Source organism: Triticum dicoccoides, chromosome 6B, assembly GCF_002162155.2.
Source record: "Triticum dicoccoides isolate Atlit2015 ecotype Zavitan chromosome 6B, WEW_v2.0, whole genome shotgun sequence".
Lineage (NCBI taxonomy): Eukaryota > Viridiplantae > Streptophyta > Magnoliopsida > Poales > Poaceae > Triticum > Triticum dicoccoides.
Window position 1 is genome coordinate 41,912,499 of NC_041391.1, and position 12,840 is coordinate 41,925,338.

A 12,840-nucleotide genomic window follows, 5' to 3' on the forward strand; every position below is an offset into this window, starting at 1 on the left:
TTGCCCTTAGCTGACAAATACATACAACAATGATATCTGCTACTAGTACTTAGCAAAAGAAAGAACGAGTGCCAGGTGCATCTGCAAATTCAAAAAATAAAATCAGAAGAATCTATTAAAATTTGGTATCAAAGATGCTAGCTAGAATGCACTAGATGGGCGGAAAAAATTAAGGTGAAATGACATTGAGGAGCTATCGGTAAAAAAAATCAGGTTTCAGAGTTTTTTTTTCAATAAAGATACCCAAAGGGCATCTTAAATTTGACTGGTATCGAGAAAAAAAAAGTCGGTACAATGAATAGACAACTGAGCGTAAAATGACCAGTCAAAAATTAAACTACCTTGAAAGTCTTTTTCTTCCTCTGATTGTATGTCGCTTGCCGGAGATTGAAAATTGCACCGCATCAACAGTAAAGAAAAGCGATACCTGCAAATATACCTGGGCATACCTCGGGCCGGGTCGGGCTTCGGGCCGGGCCTAGCCAAGCCCGATGCAAAAAACCCAGGCCCAAGCCCAGCCCGACCCGGCCGTCAGGCCTGTTTTCTGGGCCCGAGCCCGGCCCGAACACGTAAATGCCCGTCGGGCTTCAAGCCAGCCCGGCCCGTCCTTCAAGAAAACACGAAAACGATGGGCCCGGGCCTGACCCGGTCTTCGGGCTCAAACTCTAGGTTCGGGCCTGGCCCGGGAGCAGCGTCGGGCCGAGTCGGGCCAGGTCGGGCATTTTTGGGCCGGGCCGTTTGGGCAGGCCTGCCCATGGCCAGGACTACCTGTAAATGCCCTCGCCATACCAGGACTTGAAGACTGCAATAGCCACTCGCTCTTTGAGACGAGATTTATAAATTGTTGAAGCATAATTGGCTGGAGTATCACCCCACACATAACAAACATACAATCCATTACCACCAGTTGAGAGGGTTTGGAGACTTGAGTGCTAGTTGTATTTTTACACTTATGTGACTACATGTGGATCGTCCTAGTTGTATTTTCTTAGAAGTGTTTTTTTGCAGGCTGTTTTTTTCTTCTTAAAAGTACCTGGCTTGGCTAAAAATTCAATAGAGAAGTTCATTTATAGAGAATATCACATGAAAATCAAATTACAATGAAAACCATGTTCGAACGTTTTAATTTTTTTGAAGAGTAAAGTATGTTTAGAGAGTGATGTTCTATTGCCATGTATCGCATGGCAATAGACCATCTCCCTCGTAAGTCTTAACATATATTTTAGAACTTTTTAAAACTTTAAAACATAGTTCGAACGCGATTTTCAATGATTTCCATCGAAATTTAATTTCCACGTGATATTCTCTCAAACAATCTTTTTTGACAAATCAGCATACATAGCACTGTAAGTTTGCTCTCATCACTCTTCAAGTGCAGTATGTTAAATCTACTATAAGTAGTTCAAGAAAGGATCTGAAGGAAAATAAAGTGAGCCGATCCGGTTGCAGTTTTCCGTGACTTCTTACTTCCTCGGATCAATTTCAGTTAAGGAAAAAATTGTTGACTTTGCCCCTCATATATGCAAAGTGTACTAGTACTACTGTAATTTTAGAGAAAAGTCAGAGAGAGTCAAAATGACATAAATGCCCCCAGACTACTTATTATGCGGGGGTTCCTTAAACTCTGAACCCCCAAAATACAAGTCCAAATCCAATCGGCGGCGCTTCAAAAAAAAATCGACCCAAGAGGGGAGATATCCAAAACAGCGGCGCTTCTGTAATCCCCAAGCTCGCCGCCCTCGGGGCTGCAGGCGGCGCCGCCATCTGCACATCCTTACCGCCTCCACAGGCCATTACCGTTGCGTCTCCTGGTCCGGGAAAGGATGAAGATGCCGGCCAACAAGCTAGGTCGCCGCGCGGATCCCTTTGGACTCTGCTGCTAGGTCCCATGTTCTTGGGGTTGTCTTCGATCGGTACCCGATTGCATCGCAGGGGCGAGACAAAGGTCTAATTTTCACGGAAGAATATATGCTGCGCGTCTATTTTTTTCGTACAACTTTTTTTTAGGGAAATTTTCTTCGTACAAGTTGTGCATATATGCTTTCGTGCAGCGTATCTTTTTTTTTTCCTACAATGCATTATATGCTACTATCTCTTAACCATGTGAAACGTTTTCCATGTTATTAGAGGGATAGACATCCAAGGCTTCGAGCCAGTCAATGCTTGCACCAGCAGAGACATAAGATACCATGGCGAACAAGTTCGAACACACAAATGTGATCACAAGGGAGTTTACATACCAGTACCTGGAGGAAATTACAGATAATTTTTCTGACAAAAACATAATTGGTAGTGGTGGGTATGGAGTAGTTTACAAGGTAATATACTCATATGGTCATTTCTTACACATCTTGTAATTTGAACTGATATATACTACTGTAGTATTGAATGTAACAATAAGGACTCATCTAACTTTTTAACTGCAGGGAGTATTGCCCAATGGGGAAAAGATTGCTCTCAAAAAGCTCTATTGGAAGCGGGATATTGGTGACACAGAATTTAGGAATGAGTTTACTAACCTTATGAGGGCCCAACATCGAAATATTACCCAGTTGGTTGGCTACTGCTATAATCTAAGAGAACAACGTGTTGAGCATAATGGTGAATATATTTCTGTTAGTGTTGAAGAAAGAGTCCTCTGCTTTGAATACTTGCCGGAAAGCCTTGACAAGCATATTACCAGTATGATGGTGCTCTATTTATACATTCTATGTTTATATAAAGAGAAATTATACTAAACTTTCTGCAATTTTTAGACCCCTAAATTCACATGTTGGCAATACCCACGTTTACATTTGCAGATATATCTGATGGACTCGATTGGAGCACACGTTTCAAAATTATTAAGGGAGTCTGTGAGGGCTTAAATTACCTTCATAATGGATCCAAAGATCCCATTTACCATCTTGACTTGAAACCCGACAATATATTGCTGGACAAGAACATGATCCCTAAAATTGGAGATTTCGGTTTATCGAAACTCTTCCTTCCAACGCAAACCAATGACACAAGCCAATTTGCAGGAACACCGTGAGTTGATTAATACCTCATGAGTCATGACAAATAATTGTTTATTTCATAAGGAAATTATAGAGATAATTGTATTTGACATATAATATGCAGCGGATACATGCCACCGGAATACATAGATAGAAGCGAAATCACATCAAAGTTTGATGTATTCAGTTTGGGTGTTGTCATCATACGGATAATGACGGGAAAGGAGGGTTTCTCCAGAGAAATGTCCTCGCAAGTTTTTTTTGAGCATGTATGGCTTATTTATTGCATTGTGAGCAGCAATACCTTTGTCATATATTATAATCCTTTTGTGAATGCCTTAAATCCATGCCACCTCGCCATTCTATTCCAAATTCGCAGGTACATGAAAACTGGGGGAAGCGGCTGCAGGCAACAATGTCATCGCTTAAATTAGAGGAAGTCAAGACATGTATCAAAATAGCGTTGAAGTGTGTGGAGGTGGACAGTGAGAAAAGGCCTACTATAGCCGAGATTGTCTATGAACTAAACCATGTTGGTACCGCAGGAAGTTCGCCTATAGAACAGGTATATATATTCGGATCGGCTATACACTGGATTTATATAGCATGACCAAGTTACGTCCTCTACATATCCCATAATTAATCACTAACTTCCGGCCCGCTGATCATAAATGCCTGTTGTTTCAGTTTCATTTGTTTTCCTCTTTACCTAATTCTTTTGAATTTTTATACTAAAACCAACATGAAATTGCGCCCATTACTCTTCATATGAAGATGCTAGTAAAATACATTTATTGTTTTCGTTTTGGTGGGGGCAGCACGGACCTAGCCGCACTTCATTTTTATCCATTTTCTACCCCATGACACAATAGCTGCAGCCGAAGAAAAAATAGCTACAGCCGAAAAAAAGAGCGGGATTAGCGGGAAGTGTGGTGACCGTTGGATGGATCCGAATGGAACGACACCCGAGTTGATCCGTTATCTTGCAAAAAAGATGAAGAGTGCCAGTTACAATTCCGATAACTAAAAGTTAGTAGAAATCGGCACGGGTCACTTCGTCGTTTCCTAATAAACTATATTTTGACAGCTACCCATATTTCATAATCTCTACTAGGTAGTAGGTATTGCTTTGCAACATCCGTTAGAAAGCATATGTCTAAAATTTCTTTTTTGTACTACAAGATACAGTTACTATCCTAGTGTATAAGTATATATCCTAACGGAGACTATGTATGTAGCCGTAGTATGTACTATGTAGTACTTCCTCCGTTTTTATTTACTTCACACATTGGCTTTGTCTCGAGCCAAAAAATATAAACTTGGACCAAATTTATACAAAAAAAAAATTAGCATCCACACTACCAAATCAATATCATTAGTATTTTCGTACCATATATATTTCTGTTGTAAAAGTTCAGATTATTTTTGATAAATTTGGTCAAAATTTATAAGTTTGACTTAGGTCAAAGCCTATACGCGGAATAAATAAAAATGGAGGGAGTATGTGTAAGACCACATGAGTTGTATATATCTTACTCCTTCCGATTCCAAATTATAAAAAGTTCCAACTTTTTTCTCCGGATTGGATGTATTTAGACGTGTTTTATCAGTTCATATATAGTTCATATTGAAATATCCAAAGCATCTTAGTGTTAGTGAACAGAGGGGGTGGTACTTTGTATGTACAGTATGTATGACCTTTTGTTGTTGCAGGTCACCAACTCCGGAAGCAAGCATGCCGTAAACCAAAACTGGAATTCAGGTAAACATCTTGTGAATATCAATGCATCAGCTAATTAACTCGTACTATGGTGTACGTAATCATTAATTGCTTCGTTCGTGACTGCACGGTAGAGCACCGAGGCAGAATCGCATTTTCTACCAGCTACAGGGCCCCGGTGCCATTGGACATCTTCTCCTGCGCCTTGACGCCGTCGTCCACCCAAGATGAACTCCTCCTCACAGATGGAGTCTCATACAACTACAACGGCCGTTCCATCCCTCCCGCCGCACTAAAGACCCTTCTCAAGAACCCCAAGGTGGCAAACGAGAGTGCGGCCACCACCGATGGACGTCGATGCTGGCCATGTCTCCGGCCTCATCTTTGTCTCTGAGAGGGACGACGGCCTGGAGACGTTGTACATTGCCTTGCGCTTCAGTAATGACAATAAGGTCAAGGTCAAGGTCAAGGTCTATGCCCTCGCCGACATCTTCAGCACTGCCGACTTCTGCGGTGTACGCCTGGAGGACAGTGGCTGCATTGGCGGTGGTTGTAGCGTGGGGTCTCAAACCATCGATCACTGTCTCATCTACGTCTCCACCAAGGAACCAGTACAGACAAGCCGCAGTCCTTGGACGGTCGTGTACAGCACTAACCTGAGGACGGGCGAGACAAAGCGCCTCACTCCACAAGGTATATATATACCTCATGTGTTGAGCTCTAAAGATTTCTATTGGTCGTCTAATTGCACTATATGTGATTGACATATGTAGGGCAGTTTGACTTGAGCCCGTCCGTGTCGCCATCGGGGAAGAAGGTTGCGGTGGCCACGTTTCAATCGAATAGATGGAACGGCGAGATCGAGAACCTCAAAACAGACATCTGCGTGATGAATGTGGATAGGGTCAAGTGTGGTGGCCTTGGGCGCTGCAAAATCATTATGGATGGCGGCTGGCCATCCTCGGGAAGTGACAACATAATCTTCTTCCATCGTTGTGTCATGGACATGATGTTAGGAAGAACATCTTGGGCCGTGTTCCAGTACAACATCAGCACCAAGAAGACCGTCCGAGTGACTCCCGAGGAATTGAGCGCGGTGACTCCGGCGGCCATCAGCGAGACCAAGGTAGCGGTGGCGACCATCCGCCATGAGTCCGGGGTCAGCTTCAGCCATAAAGCCACCCTGGAGACGCGGTATCGCCACATCGAGATCTTTGACACGGATACTCCTATGCTGCCTCCGGTGCGCATCATCCATAAGTTAAGGCCAAAAGGTGACCACTACAACCCCTTTGTGATGGATGGTGGCGGCCGCATTGGATACCACCGTTGCAGGAGTGATCACCTGCGCCACGGAGACCGCATCCACCGGAATTTGTACAAGCAGGAGGAGTCCCCGGTGGAGGACATCGGCTTGTATCGGGTGTCTGGAATGTCCCCAACCATCTCCACGGACGGCTCCAAGCTCGCCTTCGTCGACAATGAGTTCAAGGTGGTGTCAGGTGTGGGTCGCGGATAGCCAAGGCTACGTATTGTGTTCAAGACTGAAGAAGGCTCGGGGGGCGGGAGTGTCTTCTCCCCTGTGTGGAACCAGAACCCTGACAAGGACATCCTCTATATCTGCGTCGGCCGCACCTTCCACTCGGGCATGCCACTGGAGATTTATGCCATTCACATCGGCAACCACTCGGACATGGCGCCTCAGCAGATTGAACGACTCACTCATGGCGGGTTCAACAATGCATTCCCGTCAAGCAGTCCGGACGGGAATAAGGGGCGCATCGGAGCGGGGGCACAAGAACTTGTACATAATGTCGAATAAGGGGGAAACAGAACTTGATCATGTGACAGGGCGGCTGACGGCAGGGCCTTGGGCAGATACTCACTGCCAGTGGTCACCGCATGGGGAGTGGATCGTCTTCTCGTCCTCGCGCGACAAACCAGCCGCTGCTCTCCATAGTGACCACTTCCTTGACACGGGATTCTTCTCGGTGTACCTGGTTAAGGCGAGTGACCTGGCGGTGGTAATCAGGGTGATGAGCAGCGGGGGCAATCTTGGCGGTCACATAAACCACCCTGTGTTCAGCCCGGACGGGAGGAGCATCGCCTTCACTGCAGACCTAGCAGCGGTGTCGGTGGAGCCGATCTCGCTGCCCAAGTGCTTATACGCGCTCCGGCCCTATGGCGACATCTTGGTGGTGGACATCGACCCGGACGACCCGACCAAGAGCAAAGACGTGAAGGAGTTCCGCCGGATGACGCATAGCAGGTATGAGTGTGGGACGCCAGCCTGGACGTCCTTGTTCGCGACGCCCGCACACGCGCAGTGGAACATGTTGCTGAAATTTGAGGACACGTTGTACAAACAGGCGTGTCCGTACATCCACCCCGACGGGAGCGAGAGCTAGCACATGACCGGCCACCTCATCCCCAAGAGTGCTTGCTGATTATTTGTTAGTATACAGTATCTATCAATAAAAAACAACGGTGTATCCAATCAACATGGGAAACTAAAGCTTATTCGTTAGTGTTCTTGCTCGAACCAACTTTCTGTTTCGGTAATCACTGGAGATCCATCTATCAAACATTTCACTTTTCTACATTTGGAACATTATTATGTAAAAGTTCGAGAAAATATTTGGACTATTGTTTTCATTTAACACTAGCAAAATGGAACAGAAATGTTGCTGTAAATCCTTCTGGTCGCATCTGAGCACGGCATATTGAAGCCCGTTCGGGCACGTGTTGCTAGCTGTTGGGTTTACCTCTTCATGGATGATGATCGTATTTTTCTCAACCCATACACAATCCACTGTAAGTCTGTGACGGCATTGACCTCACGACCGTCTTTGAGGCCTTCCCAGTGAAGATTGCCTCGTTCCTGAGTCGTGAGGTAGTCGAGGTGGTGTAAGGTGGAATCAAACGAGGGAAGTGAAAATCTTCAATGGTACGCGAATGACCTACATCAATGTGGTGTAAGGCCCCGTATGCGTTACTATCCTAAGTACTCCCTCCATTTTAAAATATAGTGCGCCCGCGTTTTCTGAGGTCCAACTTTGACCATAAATTTAACCAACGAGACCGACTGCGGTGGGAGAAAAAAATTATATAATTGGAAACTTTTTTTGAATACGAATTCACTGGTATAACTTTTGCTCCATCTCATGGCATCAAAAATTATATAATTGAAAACATTTTGCATACACTTTTTCAATCAAATGAATTGGGATGCAAGTTGTGGCATCAAAAATAAGGACCATGTGTCCCGCTCCGGGTATTGCAAACCATCTACTGTTTTCTCAGAGTCCATGGTGTAGAGTTCCTACTCAAAATCAAAGATTCAGTGTTCTTGTCAAATTTATTTATCTGGCTACCACTAGTAATTAACAGGCAGACTGAATACAAGCGCCATGTCGTGTAGGAAACAACTCCTTTCTCCCATCTTACTCATGTGTCATGTGTGGTCTTCGGACAGTAGAAGCAAGGGATCACCTCCGTTTCAGCTGACAGTTTGTTAAAGTGCTCCTAGCACTGCTCTGGCATTAATCCGGGACATGATTTTGTGGATAATGACTCAAACTCTTCTTTATAGGATTAATCTGAAGATGCAAGAAAGTGTTGAAAGGTGAGCTCACCTTAGTCTTCCATAGAGCATTTTGCTTACCAACTTCCTGTAACACAGATATATGCAAAATAAGAGTAAATAGCATAAAACTACTATTTTACAGGCTAGGGTTCCAAAAAACTACCGGTTTAAATTTTTCTCAGATAACTACCAAGTGGGTGGTCGGCTGTTTCAAAAAACCCAAATGACCGTTCTTTAAAAATTAAACATGTTTATGACATGTCGGGCCCGCACCTAAACGAACCGGCTGTTTGACCGTTTGTTTGACCGTTATTTGACATGTGGGACCGACATGTCAGTGTTTCTTACAAAATCAATCAGGCCCTTGTAAATATTTAAGAAAAGCAATCCGGTCCCTACAAACAAATTAAAAAGGCAATCGGTCCTTTCCGTGGCTGTGCTCCAGATCGAGAGGAGCGGGCGCCCGCACCTTGCTCGCCGGCCATCAGCTGTTGCGTGGAGCTCGCCGGCCAGCAGCCATGGCGCCGCCACGGAGCCCCTTTCCGTCGCCCTTCGTCGTACAGCGCGCGCAGCCGCGGAGCTCCCCAACACGCAACCTCTCTCTCTTCCCTCTTGCTCGCGCTGGCTCCAGGTGGGTGGAGCAGCTTGACCAGCTCGGTCCAGTGGCCCCGGCTGGAGGTGGTGGCGGCATGGCCGTCCTCGGCGCGGAGGAGGGCAGGGTCGAGCTGCTCTGGCTGGTGGTGGCAGCGGTGGCCTACACACAAGCCCTCATGGCGCGCGCGGCGACCGCGGGCAGAGCCCCACGGCACGCGGCGACGACCACAGGCGAAGCCCCATGGCGCGTGGTGACCGCGGGTGGAACCACATGGCGGCGGCGCGCGGTGGCGACCACCCATGGCGGCGTGCAGCGGCGACCATGGGCGGAGCCCCATGGAGGCGCAACGGCGACCACGGGTAGAGCCCATGGAGGCGCGGCGGCGACAGTCCAAGGACCCGATTGCTTTTAAAAAATGATTCCAGGGACCCGATTGCTTTTTTAAAATCTTTGTAGGGGCTAATCCGTGAAAAATCTGTGGATGAGGCGCTGACATGTGGCCCCTACAAGTCAGTTAACGGTCAAACAAACGGTCAACCAAACGGTGTGTTTAGTGGCGGGCCTGACCTGTCATAAACATATTTAATTTTTTAACAAAGAGGATTTGGGGTTTTTTGAAACAGCCAACCCCTGACTTGGTAGTTATCAACGAAAAAATTAAATTCGGTAGTTTTTTGGAACCTTAGCCTGTAAAGTAGTAGTTTTATGCTATTTACTCGCAAAATAATTTGTGTGTGAAGAAATAGGTATCCAGGTCCTATATGCGAAGACGAGCCATTTTCCTTCCTGAACATACTTGTTCAGCCACTAGTTCCACGCCATCTTTGTCCATTTTCTCTCCCAGTTCAGTAGTGAAACATCTCATTGCTACTGTCACTCTCAGTGGTGGCAAATTTCAGACGATCATCCAATGGACTTGTAGTAAGAGAATTGCTTGCTGAATCTTGATTACTTTGCACACGTGGATGAAGTGCGCCGAATCAGTCTCAACAACAAGCCAAGCCAAGCATGTGATGCATGGACTGGTGGGTGTTGTATAAAAGCTTGAGCTATGAAGCAAAATCTTTCAGCGATAGAGCTCCTGGGACAGGTGCTGGTTCACTGTTTTCTTCTTGGAGGCGTTGTTCTTGGAGAACCTTTTTTGCAGTCTGGGTGTGGCCTCTGGTGGTGGTAGTTCCTGCTGCTTCACTGATCAGTTCGGCGGTTTTTTTTTCTTTTTCTTTTTGCTGTGTGCATCCTTGATGTCTCGACTAGTTCCTGACATTATGTTGTTGCAGAGGCCGGGTGTAATTGATATCCGCTTGATATTAATATATTTCCCTTTAAAAAAATTAAGCAAAATCTTTCAGCGATATAGCTCATGGGACAGGTGTGTAAATATATATAAAAAAAATTGAAACTCCATGGACACTAGCACCCACGGATTTATTGATATAGAAGAAGCTTCCCTCATGAGAATTCCAGAAATTCGTCCCCGACGTGGATCGAACTCTGGTCGTTAGGTTTACAATCATGCGCCCCCAACCACTGGGCTATGCCCACGTCCTCAGGTGTGTAAATATATATATATATGTATGGATCATGCATGTGGTCAGTTGGCTTCTGTTACCTTCGGATATTTTTGCAGTGGCTAGTAGTACTAGTTCAGCTAAAAATAAAGTGTGTGCATCTTATCTTACTGCCACTAGCCCAGTACTAATATTATACTGTGAACTGAACCATATACATAGTTCCAGATGTGTGATTAAGGAGGGAGATTTGTTGGTTAAACAAGTTCAAAAGAGACAAAAATGTACCTGCATTCCAGATCCATTGTACAACTGAATCATGCAAAGTTTGCAAGAGAATCGGTTGCCACTAGGTAAAAAGAGCTGCAAAAAACAAAAAGATTTTGTGAAGTCTGTCAAACAACCTCTGAGCCACCTTGCACCAGTGTGTACCAGGCAGGAACGATCCTCTGATCGGATGGCACCCATCAGGTGATCCTAGCCGTTAATCACGTTCTGGCCCAAAGGTCAGAATGCATCAACCAGACTGAAGTGCTTGCCTCCTTATTGGTAAAGGATGCAGCAGTACGAGCCTATAGAACAGATCATGTGCAAGTAAGGTCATGCAACAAACAGCCACGCTCCGCCTTATAAACTGGTCTAGTGTCGCCTAAACTAGCGAGGTGGGACTAATTAGAGAGTAGACACGCAGTGCTAATTAAGCCTCCTCTGGCAGAGCATGGAAGAAGGGTCGTGGCCCATGTAGCTGAGAATGAGAATGGGCAAAGCCCATCAGAGAAACGTTCAACTCTGGAGATTGGTTGCTCCTATTCCTTGTGAGGACCTGGACCTGGTGGACATCTTACACTCTTTCCCGGCCAGCCGTACCTCCTTCCCAATGAAGCATTTGGGCCTACCTCTCTCGGTCAAGAATTTGAAAAGAATCCACTATCAACCGCTTGAAGACAAGATCGCAACCCAATTGGCACCGTGGATGGGTAAACACGTTGCCTCTCCAGGACGTGTTGTGTTGGTCAAATCCGTGCTTACGGCCATTGCTATCTATTATATGACGGCGTTGAACCTCCCGGTTGAGGTGATGAACAAGATTGATGCTCTCCGACGGGCATTCTTGTGGGCTGGATGTGACAAAGTCACTGGAGGAAAATGCAAGATTAATTGGGAGCAAGTGTGCAAGTCAAAACTTCATGGTGGCCTTGGCATTCTCAATCTGAAAAAGTTTGCATCTACTCTGCGCATTCGTTGGCTCTGGGGTGAGTGGCTTACTCCGATCAAGCCTTGGGTGGGATTAGGGACGCCATGCGACCGACAGGATAGAGACATCTTTGCGGCCTCCACAAAAGTCGTCGTGGGCGATGGTACACATGCCATTTTTTGGGAGTCTGCTTGGCTTGATGGTTTGCGACCCAAGGACATTGCACCAAAAAAATTTGAGCTGTCACAAAGAAGGAATTGCTCGGTACAGAAAGCGCTCCTCAACAATTTTTGGGAGTCTCAGGTGAAGACCTCTCAGGGCATGACTGTTGACCATCTTCATGAGTTCATCAACCTATGGAAGAATCTATCTCATGTTTAGTTAATACCTGACATGCCTGACTCCATCATTTGGAAGCTCACCAAGGATGGTCACTATTCTGCAGCAACGGCTTACAGTGCGCAGTTTCTCGGTTTAGTTGACTCGGACTTGCCTCAAATTGTTTGGACAACTTGCCCCCCCCCCCCCAAATGCAAGTTTTTCGCTTGGCTAGTCATCAACAATAGAATCTGGACGGCAGACCGGCTTCAGAAGCGAGGGTGGCCTAATTGCAACATTTGCCCCTGTGCAAGAAAGTCCAGGAATCGGCGGCTCGTCTGCTTTTCAAATGCCGCTACATGGTTAGAGTATGGAACATGATTAAAGCGTGGCTTGGCCTTCATGACATTTACTCGCAGAACTGGGCCATGGTTGACACGGTGAAGAATTGGTGGAGTGCCACCGCTTCCAACACGACGCAATCTCGACGACCGCTTACCTGCCTTATGCTGCTCGTCTCAGGGGAAATTTGGAAAGAGCGGAATGCTAGGGTATTTCGTAATGTCGCGGTGCCTGTTGGGGTTTTAGTAGCTAGAATCAAAGACGAGACGGCGCTATGGTGTCTGGCCGGTGCGAAACATTTGTGTAATATCATGCCGCGAGAGTGATACGTTGTATTTGGCCTTTGGCCAAGACCCCTAATACTCCTTATTCAATGAAAATGGCAAATCTTTTGCCTTGTTTCAAAAAAAAAAAACTCTGGAGATTTTGAACTGATTTAAATATCTGGCAAATGCTGCATAGTACATAGTAATTCTGAACAATGTTTATTGTATTTTTTTTCATGACACCTATTTTTTTCTCTTTAGTTTTAATGCCAAATGAAATTACAGCCGGCCATTACAAAGTTGCAGACACA

The 12,840-nt window shown here is 45.7% G+C and overlaps 1 protein-coding gene, 1 non-coding gene and 1 pseudogene across 2 annotated transcripts; 2 read left to right on the forward strand and 1 right to left on the reverse strand.

Moving 5' to 3' along the window:
- The first annotated feature begins 2,189 nt into the window (after positions 1-2,189).
- On the forward strand, positions 2,190-4,799 carry LOC119320675 (cysteine-rich receptor-like protein kinase 26). Its single transcript, XM_037594664.1, has 6 exons — positions 2,190-2,318; positions 2,427-2,682; positions 2,802-3,030; positions 3,124-3,268; positions 3,379-3,564; positions 4,713-4,799. Exons 1-6 carry the CDS (start codon positions 2,190-2,192, stop codon positions 4,797-4,799), a joined length of 1,032 nt encoding a protein of 343 aa, XP_037450561.1.
- Positions 4,800-4,807: 8 nt separating this feature from the next.
- Positions 4,808-7,166, forward strand: LOC119320676 (annotated as a pseudogene).
- Positions 7,167-10,797: 3,631 nt separating this feature from the next.
- LOC119327178 lies at positions 10,798-11,012 on the reverse strand. The gene has a single exon (XR_005158449.1). It is a non-coding gene; the product is annotated as a small nucleolar RNA U3 (small nucleolar RNA).
- Between the last annotated feature and the right edge of the window lie 1,828 nt (positions 11,013-12,840).